Genomic DNA, 17,912 nt, shown 5'->3' with positions numbered 1-17,912 from the left:
CATAAAAATATTTGATAACGGCTGTTGTCTTATTAGTTGCATCTATCATTGTTTGAAGAAGTATTACTTTTCATTTGATTGCCTTCAACTGAAAATCTGTCATAGAGATCACAGACCTGGATTAATGTTACGCACTTGTTTCTGTAGGATGGAGTTGGATTCTGTATGATGGGGGGATATTAATTTATTCATGTAATGCTGTACTGTAATCAAAAAGACAGGACCTGTCCTTTTTAAAACTTGTTAATCTATTCTAATAAATAGTTGAATTTGTCCTTAAGAAGTGAAATCCAGCTTCCTATATCCAGTAACTGAAACAGTTTCTGCAGACAAAGTAAGAGAAGGAGTAAAGGAATTCCTTCCCTGAAGCTTCCCATGTATCCTCATATAGGTAGTTCACTCTTAATGACCCTAACTGGGACTGGCAGTTCTGTCACTAAGCAAAATGGCCATTAAGCGAAACACTACTTGATCACCCTGCTTAGCGATGACAGTTCTGGCAACGCCAGTTGCAGCTGTTAAGCAAATCAACCATGGTTGTTAAGCAAGACATCACATGGCGGTGATGTGACCTCTTGCTGGCTTCCCCATCGATTTTGCTTGTTGAAAGCCAACTGGGAAGGTCACAGATGCCGATCACATGTCTGCAGGACACTGCAACTGTCATGTGAGGACTGTTTGTGAGTCCTTTTTTTCAGTGCCATCATAACTTTGAAAAGTTGTTAAATGAATGGTCATGAAGTGAGGACTACCTGTAATCTGGTTCAGAGGACACACAAGGAAGGGAAGAAATTGTGTAAACCGAAATCCATTTGTGGGACACTAGATTTCACCCAGGAATAGTGATAGAAATATGTTTCAGTTGCCTAATCTGGCACTTAATATTTTCCTTTATTTTATTAGGAATCTACATCTCCAGTTGTTTCACCACAGCAGTCTCCACCAACTTCTCCACATTCATGGAGGAAGCACAGCCGCCATCCTAGTGGAGGAAATAATGAGCGATCTCTTGCTGGACCAGGGCCTTTCTGGGCTCCATTTAGTGAAGCACAATCAGGTATTAAGAAATTTATTTTAATATTGCCTGGGCTTGTGAGATTCTGTTGAGGCAATTTAATACTAGTTAAGGATTCCAGTGATGTGAAGTAGCCTGCCTCTAGAATGGGATGGGCTTCCACGTGATATGCAGAAGTATTACTCTGGTCATACTTTATGTCTTGAATGCACTTTAGGCAGCAGCAACACTGGCGATAATAATATTTTCCTTCTCTGCACTAATGCAAACTCCCATCATTCATTTTGATCTTCCCTCTGAGAGATCAGTGAGACAATCCTCTTTATTGTCTGGTGGCTCTTTATTTTCAAAGTATCTCCACAGTATGACCACCTGATTCTTTAGTGCTTGTTCAACTCTTTCTGCACTTTAATAGTTCAATATTACACAAGTACTATATTCTTCTTGGCTGTTTGTGCACTCAGGGAAGCCATATCTTTTGCTCAAAAATTCACGAATGACAATAACCAGTCATGCCACTTTATCATGTGCCAGTCATTTGTTTTATCTGGACCTGCATAATCTTTCCACTGTTTGGAAACCATCCCAGTTTCTGGGGGCGGGAGGGGGGTGGAAACAGGTGCTCTTGGGATTATCTATATGCGTGAACTGTTTATGACCCTAGAGGATATACCAGGATTAGGGAACTACATCTCTCTGGCTAATTTCAAAGGTGTGGCTTTAAGCAATCAATCATCACAATGTAGGGGTGAGGGATCTGTGCCTTCCTCATAGTCTGTGGAGTAGAGAAGGGATGAGAGAGGAAACAGTAAAAAAAAATGGTGCAGTGTTTCTGGTTATAATACAGCCACCACTGTTTTTCTAGTGCTGTGATGTCCTGTCCTTTGTGCAGTACTTGATCCATTGGAAATCAGCCACCACAATAGCAAGAAGGGTGCCGTGAGAAGATGGGAGGGGCAAGAGTGATGGCAAAGGGAGCCTAAGAACAGACAGTACTCTAGAGCTTTTACTAGGAGTACAGTACATGGGTTTTTTTCAAATCAGATTTCCCTTTGCTTATTCATATAGCTATTAAAACAGTTGTACAAATCTGACTGCCAAGGCATTTAATTTTTAACTAAACAGAATATTAGTTACCCTGCTGCATGGTTACAGAAGGCAATATATCTTTATCACATCGAATACACTTTATAATGGAGGGAAGCCAAGCTCAGTCTTTCATTAGGATATGCCAAGGGCTGCACTTCAAAAAGTGTATGGATCCGGGACAGAAAATAAATTGGATTTAATTTAAATGAATTACAATTAAATTAAACGTTAATGGCTGTATATTTAATAATTTCTCCTTCTGTCACATTAAAAATTACAAATCTGCAGTGACCTGAAAATTATTGCAGCAAGGGGAACAAGTAACCCACAACCAGAGTTATTACATCCTTGTTTTATATGCTGCTTGCTTCCTTTTTTATTTTTATAGAAGTAGTTCCTATGTTAGCATTATTTTCATATAAACCATCTTTCTAGTGTCAGCATCCACGATCATTTGTAAAATTAAGTATTGAGAACATAGAAAGTTGTGCATTAGATATGCTTATTTTCTTCCAATATTGCTCCTTTCTGCTTCAGTCCACTGTCACCTCTAAAAAAACAGGAAGCAAAAATGAAGTGGCTTCTGGAGATAAGATCTAGTACAGTTATTTGGCTGATTAGAACAACTTATTTTCAGCAGATGGTAATAAAACGCCTTGCTTGGTTGGTAAATATTGCAGTTTCAGAAATGTTCAGTCTTTTTTTCAGTTCAACAGATCCAGATTTAAATGTGTAAAAAGAAACTGCAGACTTATTTGTCTCCCCATTCTCCCCTCCCTCCCCAGTTCTCCACAGAGTCAAAGGAACTCTAAATAGGTTGGCCTTTAAATTCAAGTAATATAAAGTTGCAATTTAGCTTCTAAGTAATGGAAAAAGTTTCCTAGGTTTTCCTGTGTTAATTCGAAAGAGGAAAAGAGGATTCACATCCTTTCCTTCCTCTACCAAAATACGTACTGATTCTTAAACAAATAGTTGAGCAAACTACAAGAATAATACTTTAGCACGGTCTTAGTCTGGAAAATTACCTTTGTCAAACTTCTATATCAACATCTGTTTAAGTGTAAATAATATTGCTGTTAAAATCTTGCTAGGTGTTAGCAAAACAGTGCTAATATTTCACTGACATTGAAGTCTAAATATGTATACATTTTATATGTATGTATGTCTCTGTATATGTATAGGCTAGTAGCTGACATCAAAGAGCATACCAGAAGGCAAAAATATTGTATTGAACTACTTTAGTATTTCAGAAAGTGTCTGAAAGAAGGCAGTGGCAAATAATTTCTGTATTGTTCCCAAGAAACCTACATGGGTGTTTTCATCAAGTCTTCAGGAGTCTGCATATCAAACTAATAGTAGGTTTTTTAGTTTTAAAGGATTTTAAAAGTGTGTCTCAGGTGTCTCAAGCTAAAAATGCTGCTGGTCCAAACAGTGTTGTTAACAAATGTCGTAACTATAAATATTACCATTGGATTACATCTGATAGATGATGTTTATCTCTTAACACAGAATACATTAAAATAATAGCACTTGTCTTTCATTGTGCATTTCCTTCCTCTTTACTTGTAACTTTTGGTCACCGTCATATCATACTTCATTTTGTACAGTCAGAATTCCAGACAATTGCTATAAGTAAATGTCTTTTTCAAGCACAAAGACTCTTGGGTGTCTTCCACCCACCTAGCTTCTTTGAGGCATCCACCAAATACCATTCTGTATCTGTAAACATATGTTTAGGTTTAGCTTCCTAAACTATACTTCCCTGTGTTAACTTTTCAGTTGTTGTGTGCCTACATATACAGAGCTACTTCATAAAGCCACCATATAGCTACACAACTGTTTGATAAGTTTAAGGACTTGATTCTGATTTTTTTCCCTTCTTCCATTAGAGAAAAGCTTGCTCACTTGGAATAACTGCAGTTAGATGCAATGGGACTTTTTTTTGGTGATAGGGAAGAATATAGATATGGCCTTGAAGAAAATATGCAGCAACCATTGGGAAAATATGAACTTAGCCTGGGAAAACAGGAAGGTGTGAGAAAGAAACTCAAGATTGCCTTATCTTGACTCTCTTTTGTATTAGAGGGAAGGAAGGAGCAACAGGATTTCAAGATTCTGATATTGTATTCTATATCAATAGAGTTCTAATATTTCATGTGGTGTCTTTTTCCTGACCTAGTCTACCCTGAAGCACTGACTAATGAGAAGTCTAGGCTCCAGTTTTAACATACCATGTCTTTTTATCCATGATTCTGTTAGCAATTAGTTAAGTTAGTTTATACTTTCTTGTTAGGCTGGGGATTTAGCATCTCACATTTGCAAGATTCGTATGCCACCTACTCAAAGACAACAGGTGGCTTATATCCCCAATATGATAAAAGCAGACATGAAACCACAGTGATAACTATACTATAAACAGCTTCATATTGACCAGCCCAACAGTCAGCCCCTAATAAAGTGCCATTGCCTTTATGTGGCAGCTCTCTTGTCCAAAGGCTCTGTGGGAAATGACAGTCTACTGCTTTCCTGAGTGACAACACTGAAGGACACAGTCTGACCTCAGCAAGCTGTTCTGGAGCAAGGGACCTGAGTCAAACAGGGATGGGGGCTCTGAAGTTATGGGATCTGCCCTTAAGGTAGACACATGCTGCTTCACTAAACAACTGTAGCCCACAAAGGAGAATGTAAAGTATGGTCCAAACCAACAAGGAGAGGTTACATCTTTGCACCACCTTGAAATTTGCAGTTTCCTTGTAATTATTCTCCCATCTCCACCTCATCTTTCTTAAAGCCACTGAGAAATGATAGGTATCAATCTTTACAGGTTAACAGTGTTCGCTATAATCTGTTTTAGTTTGTACATCATGTTATCCTTAATGTAATCTCTTGGGTTTGGATTTAACATAGACCCATTGTGGTTTGTAAATAAGATGATATCTCTTGCATCTGACAAATATATTGACAAATGAATATGGGGGTGGATGGTTTGGGAGATGTGTGATTGTGATTTTCACAATCAGTGCGAAATTCCTGATTTTGATAAGAGTCCCAAATGAATATAATTAAGCTAATATATTCTAGTTCATAATTATGAAATAATTAAAGTTCATCCATTGGTGTTTATACCTTTCCTTTTCACAAAGCTTAGAGCAGTGGATATCTTTATTCCATCAGTAATTTCAACTTTGCAGCAGCTGAGTTGAAGTTTACAAGAAAACCAAAATGGGGCTGAGTAGTTTGTAGTTCAGTGTGTTGTGGGAACCCAACTACTATCTTAGTATGTTTGTGTGAACCAACCATCACGTTAAACACAATATGCTTTATGTGTTTGGGCATATAATGTGAACCCAGTAATTGTATTATCCTATATTTAGAGTTTAGTATGTTGTGTGAATCCAAGCACATAGTTCAAAACCCAGTTCAAATTTGTAGTTGTAGCATATTTTTAAGAGCAATATCCTTATGAGTATTTCCTCGTATATTGCAAATAATAAGATGGGATTCAGATGGTTAGATTGAGGAGGTTTCCAAAATGGCTGGCATTTGTTATTTCGGCACCTGGATTTCTCTATTCCCTACTCCCACCCTTGGAATTTCAAGGTGCTCTGCCTAAGACTGTCAGGCTTACTTAAATAAATAGATATCATAGACTATAAAGCTACTGGCAGATGAGGAGAAAGAGAAGAATGGTAATAATTAAAACACATAATAATGAAGACAAAGTTCTTTTCTCCATGGTCAAGAATAAACTTTCTTTTATGTACCGAAATAACACTTTTTATAACTTTTTAACTAGGTTTCTCTCGAGAAAATACCTGCATCTGTCTATACTCTAAGGCCTAAAATTAAGAAAGGTTGGATTGAAATAGAACTGCTTAGAAAGCTTAGGCTTAGATCGTTCTGTTCATCTTCTCACATTATTGTTTGAAAGTTTCGATAAAGACTTCTGTTTCAGCTACAAGATCTATTAATCCAGTAGTCAATACTTGCAGCATTTATTGAGGTTTCATCTCTCTATCAGCACAGGCTAGACTAGATTATTTTTAAAATTCCTTTAGTTCTAGAATTCCAACCTTCCCTTGTTTCATTTGTGAAAGCATATCATTATCATTGATATTAGCAAAAAAAGAAAAGAAAAACAAAAAGAAACAACTAAAGAAACTAGAGTAGATGACTTCTGACCTTCTTTGCAACTGATATTAACAAACCCTCTTAACTATTCCAGAAATCCCTTCACCCCCTTATTTAAATCACATCTTTTTCAATCATTAAATCCATAAATCATCATTTCACGTTTTTCTTCATTTAACAAAAAGTCCATAAGAGGTTTCCAGTCTTTTAAAAAAGCTTCTCTTTTTTTCTTTATTAGTTTTGTTTTTTTAGTTATGAAAAAAATCTTCAGTAAAATTTTTTTTTAAGATATTGGTTAAAAAAAATGCCACTTTTTAAATTTAAAAAAAATCAAATTTGAATTGATAAAGCATTTTTATGTAAGTACTAGGAGGTTTTTTTTGTTGTTGTTTTTTGTTTTTACCATCTTTGAACCCAGATATTAAATGTCTTTACATGCTTAACTAGGCACTGGTACGGGCTTGATGATGTCTTATTTTTATGGTGCTCCCTGTTTTGCAGGGGGTAAGAGCATGTTAGTTAATCCATTTTGGATAAAGCACAAACCCCAGGCTCAGTGGAACAATCAGTGCAAAACTGGTACAAGTTTTGGGTGAATATGGGAACATGTTTCTTGATCTTTGCTTGAAACCCTGATTTGTAATGCTTTTGTCCCTTGTACCCACTTGACTATGAGGATACATAAACCATGCTTTGTGAAAAAAATGGTGCAAAACTATAGAAAAGTTTGGTTTGGGGTTTGGGTAGAAATCAAATGTGGGGTTTCATAGTTAGCACAGCTAGGGAATTTTAGTTTTATTTTACTGAACTAAGGAACTGCCAACAGTATGTCATTAAAAAAAGTTCCAAAGTCTCTTATCTAGTTAAAAATGAAAGAGTCACCTATTGTAGCTGTGGATTGGTTGATCTTTATTACGGAAAGTATCTTGGGTCAGGTATTGTGATATTACAGTTTTGTTTATTAGGACTATATCTTGAGCTCACTCGCTCCTCTTGTTACACATTCAGATTTGGGATGGCCAGTTTGTTACATTCAAATTAGGTATGCTAGAAAACCACAAATTGTAATTTGTCTCCCAGACAGATTTGGAAACCAAGCCGTGGTTAGCCATCCTTTGTAGTAATAATGGTTAACACAATGGCATGTTACTACAGTGAATTATTATGAAATCAGTATGTGAATTAGGAAATCAAAAATGCAGAGGTAATAGGGATATGTGGTTGAGCTCAAATCTCATTTGAACCTATATTATTAGGATCCTGCAAGAAGGTTTCTAGCCCCTGGCTAAGCCATGTTTCAGCTAACTTCTTAAAGTGTTTCAAGACAGACGTTTCTTGAATAGGTTGTTTAGTCATTTGAAACTGAAATGCATTCTGATTTTCAGGCTCCTGTAATGCTGGTGATCCAATGTGGTCTGGCCATTCACCTCCACCACATCAAGAAAACTGGGTCAGTTTTGCAGATAACACACCAACCAGTACTATTTTAACCATGCATCCTGCTTCTGTCCAGGTGTGACATTTTATTAGTATTCTTTGATTTGCTTCATTCCGATTAATGTCAGTCATTTTCATATTGTTGCTAAAGATTTGTGCTGTGACTCGCTTCTCTCTTAAGATTAAGCTCTAATTCATTCTTCCTTTCCCAGTATGTAATCTGGCACTGAACATACATCACTGAAGATTCTTGGTCAAGGAATCTTAATTTTAAAACCCATTTGTAAAACCAGCTTTCAGCTTTTCTTTGTGTTTAGATTTTTTAAAACTCTTCTGTGCACACTTTTCATAACATTATGTTGCTTATATGGCTGTTGTCATTTCAATTTTATTTATTTATTTTTTATCTATCTATCTATCTATCTATCTATCTATCTATCTATCTATCACATTTATATAGCCACCCATCTCACAATAAAGTGACTCTAGGTGGCTTACAATAAAAACCATCAAAAATCCAAATGTTAAAACTACAATTAAAAGATACAACAATATTATTAATAACAAGACAGTGGAGAGAATTGATATTGAAAACAATGCAGCCATCTCATCAAATTGCCATTTCCTTGAGATCCCCAGGCCTGCTGACACAGCCATGTTTTAAGGGACTTCCAGAAGGATGTCAAGGATGGGGCCAATCTTATCTTGGGGAAGACATTGTTTCCACAGGGTGGGTGCCACAGCAGAAAAGACTTGTCTCCTGGGTCCTACCAAATGAAACTCTTTTGCAGACAGAACCCACAGCATACCTCTTCTGTCGGACCTGATCTGACGGACAGATGTAATTGGATGGAGGTAGTCCCTCAAATAACATGGCCCCATTCCGTGAAAGACTTTAAAGGTCAAAACCAGTGCCTTGAATTGGACCCAGAAGCAAACTGGCAACCAGTGCAGCTCATGGAGCAGAAGTATAACGCGTGCTGTTCAAGGGGCACACATAACTACCCGCACTGCTGCATTTTGCACCAGTTGAAGCTTCTGGATATTCTTCAAGGGCAGCCCCATGTAGAGCGCATTACACTAGTCCATTTGGGAGGTGACCAGGGCATGAGTGACTGTGAGCAGAGGCTCCCTGTCCAGGAATGGGCACAATTGGTGCACAACATGAAGCAGTGCAAAAGCCTTCCTAGCCACGACTGTGACCTGCTCTTCAAGCAGGAGTCACAATTCTAGCAGGACCCCCAAGTTGAGCACTGGGTTTGTTTGGGGCAGGGCAACCCCATCCACTACCAAAGATGGCATAGTCCCTGAGCCAGAGGGCCCCAAAACCCAGAGCCACTCAGTCTTGCCAGGGTCAGCTGAAACCTGTTGTTCCCCATCCCAGGCCCCCACAGCTTCCAGGCACCAGGACAGGACATCAACAGCATCACTTAAGTCACCAGGGACAGAAAGGTATAGTTGGGTATCATCAGCATACTAATGATACCACATCCCATGGCAACAGATGGTCTCATCCAGCAGCTTCATATAGATGTCGAATAGGAGAGCACCAAACCCTGTGGAATCCCACAGAATAGGGGCTGAGGGTGGGATGTCTCCTCTCCAATCACCACCTAATGGAATCAACCCCAGAGAAAGGTGGAGAACTAGGACAATATAGTGCTGCCCCCCTCAATCCCTGGAGCCAATCCAGAAGGATATCATGGTCAATGGTATCAAAGGCTGCTGAGAGGTCAAGCACAGCAAGGATGGATGTATAACCTCCATCCCGCTCCTGCCAGAGGTAATCCAAAAGCACAACCAAGGCCGTTTCCATCCCATGCCCAGGCCTGAATCCCAACTGAAAGGGGTCCAGATAATCCGCTGTGGAATACCTTCTCAATTACCTTTCCCAAAAAGGTGGCGGGCTTAGATATTGGATGGATGTTGTCCAACATGGTGTGATCCAGCAATGGCTTCTTGAGGCGGGGGCGGACCAATGCCTCCTTAAGACAACCCCCTCACTCAAGGAAGAATTCACCACTAGAGCCCACCCACATGATACCCCCTGGCAGCTTTAGTTAGCCAGGAGGGACATGGATCTAGAGAGCGGGTGGCCGAGCTCATAGTCATAAGGATCCTTTAAACATTGAAAGAAGTTTTACAGCTCCACCCAACTAGCACCAGTCAGAAGACTACTTTAATAAATAACTGCTGTTTCCTTTTTATAGGCAAATAAATACAGAAAATTGTAGATTGTTAATAAAGCTAGAAAATGCTGAAGGAAAATATTTTATTACAGGACCAGACTACAGTACGAACTGTAGCATCAGCTACAACAACAAATGAAATTCGTAGGCAATCGAGTAGTTACGATGATCCTTGGAAAATAACAGATGAACAAAGGCAATATTATGTAAATCAGTTTAAAACTATTCAGCCTGATCTAAATGGATATATTCCAGGTAAGCTTTTTAAGCACATATGATACAATGGATAATTGCATAATCATCTAATATTAGACTGATTTTATAAATTGTAAGTAGTTCAGTTTTCAGTAAAGAGGTTCCTGGCATATCATAAATGAAGGAAGAGTATCTTCTTTGCTTTCCCTTGCACTTTTAAGAAAGATGAACCAGGGAATGAGATTGTGAGGGAAGAAGTCCAAACAATTTCCATTTACCTTCTTTTGGTATTAATCTTCATTAGATCAGAGGTCCTTCTGTTAATAGAGGGAATTCTTTATTCATAGAAAAGCATATTAAGTATTGTGTAAGTGCTTTTGTGGATTTCTTAACTTTAGTTTTTTTGTAATGATTTCCTACAATTACATTTTTGAACTCGTTATGATCTCCAGCCCTGAGCCTAGTGTATCTTTAAAACCTCACTAGTATTTGTTTCATAGATAAAGCTTACACTAAATTTAAAATTAAGTTTACAATTCTAGTTCCAAAGTCAAACATTATTAATTTAATATTTTTAGGTTCTGCAGCGAAAGAATTTTTCACAAAATCAAAACTTCCTATTCTTGAACTTTCACACATCTGGTAAGTTGAAGTATAACCACTTGAGCTCGTTGAGTCCCAGTTGTTTGATAATGAAACTGAAATGCGTATCAACAAACACTATCATTTACATTAAAAACTCTTGTCTTAAAAATAAATGTAATTTAGAAGTTTAATCATATTTCTATTAAAGTCAAGGAGTAAGTTTCCATCTGATCTGATCTCATATTACGTCTTCTTGTAATTACCAAAGAACCAAACAAAAACCTTAGTACTTGTATCCGAATTGCAGGTAGTCCTTCTTTAGCGACCAAAATTGGGACCGGCAAATCGGTCATTAAGCAAATCAGTCACTAAATGAAACTGAGACTGTGCTTATGATCTTACAGGTAATCCTTGACTTACGACCACAATTGGGACTGGAATTTCGGTCGCTAAGCAATGCAGTCATAAAGTGAGATGTCACATGACTGCATTGCTTAGTGACAGCAATCCCGGTACTCCTTGTTGCAGCTGTTAAGTGAATTCCACCGGTCATTAGCCAAGGACCCACCCCAATCCAAGCCATTACAAGCTTGGTCCCTCCCAGCCCTGAGCCTCAGTAAGTACTGCCTCCAACTTCCCCCACTTGCCTATTTCCCCCCCACCCCAACATCTTTGCCCTTTTGGCTGCCCTGCACCCTGCCTTGCAGGGCGGCAAGCAGCTCCAGAACTGCGCAGCTCTGGGGCTGCTTGCCATGCCCTGGGAAGCTGCAGCCACCCCAGCCCAGTCCCAGCTACAGTCGCCCTCACCATCCTGCACTCAGAGACCCCTGCCGCCCTGTGCTCCACCACCCCAGATGACCTTCGCTATCTTCTTGCTCCCACCCCGGCTGCTGGGTCGGGCTGAGGCTGGGCTTCATACTGCGCACCAAAAAGTGCCTTTACGACACGCTCCTGGGCTGGGCTGGGCTGGGGCTGGACTTCATGTTGCGCTGCAGCTCTGGGGCTGCTTTTTGTTGCAAAAAGCTGCAGTGCGCCAAAAAAAACAGCCCGGCCCAGCAGCACCAACCAAAGCCTCAGCCACCCCAGTCACCCTCACCATCGTGTACTCCGAGGCCCTACTGCCCTGTGCTCCACTGTCCCAGCTGACCTTCACTGTCTTCTTGCTCCCGCTGCTGATAGTGTGCCCAGCCTGGCCCTTCACAAGGCAGTTGCTGGCCACGTGAGGCTTTTGTCCCCAGGTTGCGCACAGCGATTTCCTCGCGAGACCTGGGAAAGATATTAGCTCCAGTCAGTGGGACAAATTAATCATAACTTCAGCCTCTTGTTTTCAGTGTGAACTAAATATACTGACATAGTCTGGGCCCAATTATTATTTTTTCTGCATGCCTTCAAGTCAATCTTAACTGCTGGCAAATGCCTGGACTACTCCCTGCAGTTTTCTTGGCAAGTCTTTCAGAAGTGGTATGCCATTACCTTCTTCCTAGGGCTGAGAGAGAGGGACTGGCCTGAAGGGACCAGCTGGCTTTATACTTAAGGCAGGACTAGAATTCGCAGTTTCCTGGTTTCTAGCCTGGTGCCTTAATTACTACACCAAACTGGCTCTCCCGAATTTTCATAATTTCCTAACAAACAAAATGATTGATCTTATTTGTGTGGACTGATAAGTCAGAAAGCTGGTTTAGGAAAAATGATTAGCATGTTAAGATGTTACATGCAGTTCTGATCACTCCTGCTAGTCCTCCTTCCAGTGAGCATATCTGCATATCTGAATGCTTCCTTTCAAGAATAACTAGAATCAGAAACTCTAGTTTGTTCTTAGCTCCTGGCTCCATCTTCTCTCTAGAGCAAGAAGACATGATGGAGTTGCTGATTCATACAACTAGGTAAACAAACAATGAATGGACCTATTCAGATCTCTGCATCATGCTTACAAACAAAACAACAAAAAACAGCACACTGCTTATTTCTCTGTAAGCTGAGCTTCAGAATTCTTAATTCTTTATTTTTCTATGTGAAACCACCCACTCAGAGCTAATTTTACTGCATTAAAAAAGAATTTCTCTAAAGTTCTGATTATATTTACTTGATACAATTACAATTGCTATGCATACCCTGGCTTTGGTTCATAAAATGCTGCTCATGTGTATAATGGTTTCTTTGTTCTCGTCGTTGAGAATTGCCTTCATATAAGCAAGATAATGTATTATTGTTAATCATCACCTCTATTGGTGAGAATGAAAAAATCCTAACCATATCAGAATGTCTAAGCATCAAAGCATTAATGAAATTCTAGTTTGAAGGAGCTGCTGATTTTACTTTAGCTTGGTCATATGTAACAATAAAATAACATTAAGATGATTGGGACAAACATTTAATATTGGAGTCATTGCTTTACACACACACACACACACACACACACTTAGATTCCATTGACTGTGGAAAGACTTCCCCATGCCTGAGAGCAGGAATAAGAATCATGATACACTCTAAATATTTGGGGCTACAATTTCAGTAATATTGTCCAGTAGCCGTGCTAGCTGGGATTGATAGGAGTTGTAGTCTAGATGGCATCAGTTTGCCTACTATTTTCTTAAGGGACAAGATAGTAGTCCAGTATGATGCACTTTCTATACTATATATCACTGCATGTGTAAAGAGGCAAGTGTTCTGAACGCTTCTTCAAGTAAGATACTCCCTGCACATTCTTTAAAAAAAAAAGTTGTCCAGGTTTACCCCTTCTCTTTTGCTGTCAAAAAAATAAATATTTGTTAGCTTTTCTTGCATGGAAGAAAATTAGGGTTCTCTTCAAGGTTTCCACAATACTGAATACCATGGCTTTGATTCTGAGTTAATATTATGTGAATAGATGGGTTTCTGATCCATCAGGAATTCCTTTTGGTAAAGAGGGATGGAGGCAATTTTTGCCAGTTTGCCTTTCTCTATAATTCTCCTGAATCAACTTGGTTCTAGTTTTGGAGAACTCTTACAATGCTATTTTTCAAGGTTTTTTTTTTTTTTTTAAATGGGGGAATGAGTTTTTTGTTTTAAAAAAAAATGGTCATTGCTCTGCATCCAGTGGGAACATTCCATGAGCTCATGGATTATCAGGATTCATCTCATTGAGTTTTAAATATGATATACCAGACTGAGAAAGGCTAATGTTTCCTCAGTAAAAGCCATCTTTTAATAGAGTCTGGTATTTGCTAGAACTTCTTCAAATTACTTTTTCTCTATTTGAAAGACTATTGGAAAATACAGAAAAGTTATTTTCACTGAGGTACAATAAAGCCATATAATTTCATTTCAGGGAGCTGTCAGATTTTGATAAAGATGGTGCATTAACACTGGATGAGTTCTGTGCTGCTTTCCATCTAGTGGTTGCTAGGAAGAATGGTTATGACTTGCCAGAAAAACTACCTGAAAGTTTAATGCCCAAGCTCATCGATTTGGAGGACTCAGCAGGTACTTTTTTTTTTTTTTTTGGCTCTGAATTCATTGCTAAAGGATCTGTCACACAAAGTATACTGCTTTTACATTGCAATTGTTTTATTTCATTCTCTTGTATGTATGTATTAAACTAGTTTTCTTTTTGAGGCAGGAGTTTCTGTCTTTATATATGTAAAATATATTAGTTTCTCAATAATGCAAATTGATCCTACTTGCATTTACTCAGTTATTCTATTACAGAAAATAAAATGTTTGTTATTCAAATTTCAGTTAATTATTATTTATTGCTAAAGTTTGCACTTACAGCTAGTTTTATTCTCTACCATGTAAATTATATGTGTGTTCAACAGCTAATATGTTGAGGGAAATGTGGATTTTGCATAAGTGACATATTTGCTAGATGTTTGTTTTACTGTGAGAGGTCCTTTGAAGTTTTTTTGGAAACTATTATTCAGCTTGCTTCAGAATGTTTTATGGATCCTTGTAATGCTACATGTCTGCTTAATGGAGAAAGAAATATCTTTCTCCTGTAGTAATTCTGTGTATCTTGTGTTATAATTTTAGTCAAACAACTGAAAATATAGAAATAAAGAGGATGGTTTGTGTTACTAGTAAAACTATATGCACAATACCCCAAGCTAGCAAGTCCTTTTCACAGCCAGGGAATAGCTGTGTGTTTTTGTGAAATTTTAGAATTAACATACCTAAGAATTATATCCTAGTACCATGAAGAAGCTAATCAAGCAATCTTTTTTTCTGCATAATATTATAATATGTGGCCAAAGGCTATCCTATAAGGTGTGAGAACTTCTGGAACAGGTTTCCATAAGAGACTATTAGTAGAACAGAAAATTTGCACCTTCCCTTATCTTTGCAGAAGTCCCTTGCAATCTCATAGAATTTTCTGTACAGTCACCCTGTGATGGTTCTCACACTTGGTAGTCATTAAATATATGAAACTAGAAAGCTGCTGGACTTCCTTTCTCCAGCATTTTTGTTGTTCAAAGAAAATATTTTCTTTCGACACATGGAACGTATAAAGTTAAATTATAAGGAAAACTTTTGAAATGGGAAAGTATTCAGTTATTTTGCCTTAGAATTCTGAAATTTCTGCTGCGCTTATATGAAATGGGTTGAATCCAGAAGATGAAATGAACTCTCTTTCTGCGATATAGCTTTTCTGGTTACTTCCCTCTAAAACAGGAGTGTCCAGCTTTTCAGGCTAGTGGGCGCATCTCACATATTGGCGTAATCAGTCACAAAACACAAATTTACAATAAGACAAACTGGTGAGGCTGAAGGAAAAATAACTTGCCCAAGAATTTAAGCACAGAGCGGACAAAACAAAACAGCTACTTTATGGCAGTTAAATTGGTGATGCTGAGAAACATGTAATAGAGGCAAAATCTACACAGTGTATATATCAAAACAAGTAAGGGGAGTTAGGCAAAAATATAAAATCAATTAGAAACACTCATATACAGAATAATCAAAACATCCTTTCTAGCCCAAAGTCACTTGCTACTAGTTTTTAATCCTCTTTTTCCTGACTAGGTGGTATAGTTCAAAACAAAACAATGGACTATATAATTACTATTTTATTTTCTGAGAATGTCCATGGGACCTAGAGTAATTAATGGGAATAAAATTAATGTGGTAGGTGGCACTTTGGTTCACAGTATGCTATATTTCTTTAAACATTTTTAGAAGGTTTTTTTTTTAATATAGTGGGGCAGAGAGCCGGAGAAATGATAGAACTGCCCACAAACCCTGTGATTCCCCAAGTACCTCATTGGGAACCCAAGTTCTAGAATATTTATAATGGAGCAAAATGTCCTTCAACAAGCTGGAGAAATAAAGTAAATTCAGTAAAGTTCTTTGCGCAGATGAGGATCTCTGCAATAAGTTGATAAATGTTCATAAATAACATATGTTATAGGCATGCTTCCATAATTATGAAATTGCTACGTGAAAGAAATTATTAGCACACGATTTTTAAGATGTTATCACAATGTTGTGTTTGGCTTTTATAGTGGTTCCTGTTTCAGAAGTGGGGGATCAATCTGCTGAGGTAGGTTTTGCAAGTTCCCCAGCAGAAGCACCGCCAAGCAAATCACCATCAATGCCATCACTTAATCAAACGTGGCCTGAACTGAATCAAAGCAGCGAGGTTAGCAAAATATATCTTATTTTCTAGACATTCCTACTTTAAGAACGAATATATAGCACAATATACATGGGGTTACATTCTAAATTTGGTATGGGTTTGAATGTTCCCATGTATAGATAATAACTGGAAAATATATTGGGATTGTACACAAAAGCTCATTTTTCTCCTTTTCTTTCCCTTGTCTTTAAAGAAACGTTTCTGTCAGTGATTTCTGTTCTAAATCCTGCATTAGGTCCTTTGCTGGTACATTTCTTGGGGGTGATTTCATATGCCCATAATGTAGAAGAAATATTACCTATGCATAAGGAAATGGTTGGAGGAGTTGCTTCTGGAGTGATCTCAGGTTTTTTGTTTTTGTTTTTGCTCTTAGACCACAGTGAAAAGTAAAAGTGGTGACTTGGACTCCTGGTGACTGTCCATGTTGTTTTCTTTGCAACAGTATGGATGTGATTTGTCATTACTTTCTTTTGACTTCCCAGTCTAGTCTAAAGTCTTGGAAAGTTTCTAGTGGTTTCCCATCCAAATGCTAGTCAGGTCCAATCCTGTTTAGCTTTCTGAAATCATTTAAATTGGCTAGGTTCTATTACCACTTGTGACCTAGACCAGAAAGCATATGCAAGTCTTTTTGCCCATATCTAGTGCAATCAGGGTTCCATTTAAATCAGTCTGGCCATTGACTGGGAATTGTGGTTCAATACATCTGGAGCGTGCTTGTTTGGTAAAGGCTCATTTAAAAAACATTTTTTTTTCATTTATGTCTTTTTTAAAATAGTAATTTTATTAAATATTACAATTGCAACAATATTACAAACTAATGCAAACTTAAAAAATAGAAAAAAAGAAAAAATAGAAGGTGCAGAAAAGGAAAAAAAAAGAAGAGAAAAAATAAGAATATAGTAAAGAAAAAGTAATATATGAAGAAATGACTTCCCCTTTCATCACAAGTATAAACAATTTTAGTGACTTATAACCTTCCCTTAAAATACAACCAATGATCTCTTCTTCCCATATCCCATCTCATATTTATAAACAAATCCTTAAAGCCTCATCATTTCAGTCCTGATGTCAGCAAAAATGCATTAAAGGTTACCAGAGATAACATATCTATTTTAACCTTGATCAAATAAACCAACTTTATATTCCTTCCTTTTACTTTTAATAATCTTGATGTTTAGTCTCTTCAAATAATGTCCTAGAACTTTATTTCTTTTCATTTATTCTTTGTCCCTTCCCACAAAATTCTTCAGAGCTTTAACAAGCCTCTTTTGTAAATCCAATATAGGAAAATTACCGAGGTCACTCTCTTGGTTTGTTATTTTTATATCACTTTTAATTATTAAAACATCAGATGGTTTCTTTTGTATGTCCATTGTAGCATCTTTTCCCATCATCATTCTGGTAGCCTGTCATTTTTAAATCCACTTTCAGATCATTCTCAATCTTGTCAGGTAAAACTTGTTCCTCTTCCATAACATCTTTTAAACACAGTCTGTCTATAGAGGCAGGTACTCTTAAAATTAACTTCTGGGTCTAGTGTTAAAAAATATCCTTCAGTGTGTTCAATGTTAAAATATTTTCATTTATTCTGTATTTATAAGTTGACTTGAATGTTCTTCTCCTTTAATTACATTCTTTAGTTCCTTCTAGTTCGCTC

The 17,912-nt window shown here is 37.7% G+C and overlaps 1 protein-coding gene across 7 annotated transcripts in view; it reads left to right on the top strand.

Annotated features, from left to right (window-relative positions):
• REPS1 (RALBP1 associated Eps domain containing 1) overlaps positions 1–17,912 on the top strand; it is a 61,014-nt gene that overhangs the window by 12,858 nt on the left and 30,244 nt on the right. For all 7 annotated transcript variants that reach the window (XM_088141503.1, XM_088141500.1, XM_007423522.3 and 4 more), the window contains exons 4-9: positions 904–1,057; positions 7,621–7,748; positions 9,954–10,116; positions 10,635–10,698; positions 13,949–14,103; positions 16,122–16,258. In XM_088141503.1, coding sequence (XP_087997629.1) covers positions 904–1,057; positions 7,621–7,748; positions 9,954–10,116; positions 10,635–10,698; positions 13,949–14,103; positions 16,122–16,258 — 801 coding nt within the window. The remainder of the gene's footprint in view (positions 1–903; positions 1,058–7,620; positions 7,749–9,953; positions 10,117–10,634; positions 10,699–13,948; positions 14,104–16,121; positions 16,259–17,912) is intronic.

The sequence above is a fragment of the Python bivittatus genome, unplaced genomic scaffold, assembly GCF_059951505.1.
Source record: "Python bivittatus isolate LINGU-HERP-01145 unplaced genomic scaffold, Pbiv_v1 ctg000020_np1212, whole genome shotgun sequence".
In the NCBI taxonomy this organism is placed as follows: Eukaryota; Metazoa; Chordata; class Lepidosauria; order Squamata; family Pythonidae; genus Python; species Python bivittatus.
The sequence above is the reverse complement of the archived record's forward strand: the minus strand, read 5'-3'. Positions and strand labels throughout refer to the sequence as shown.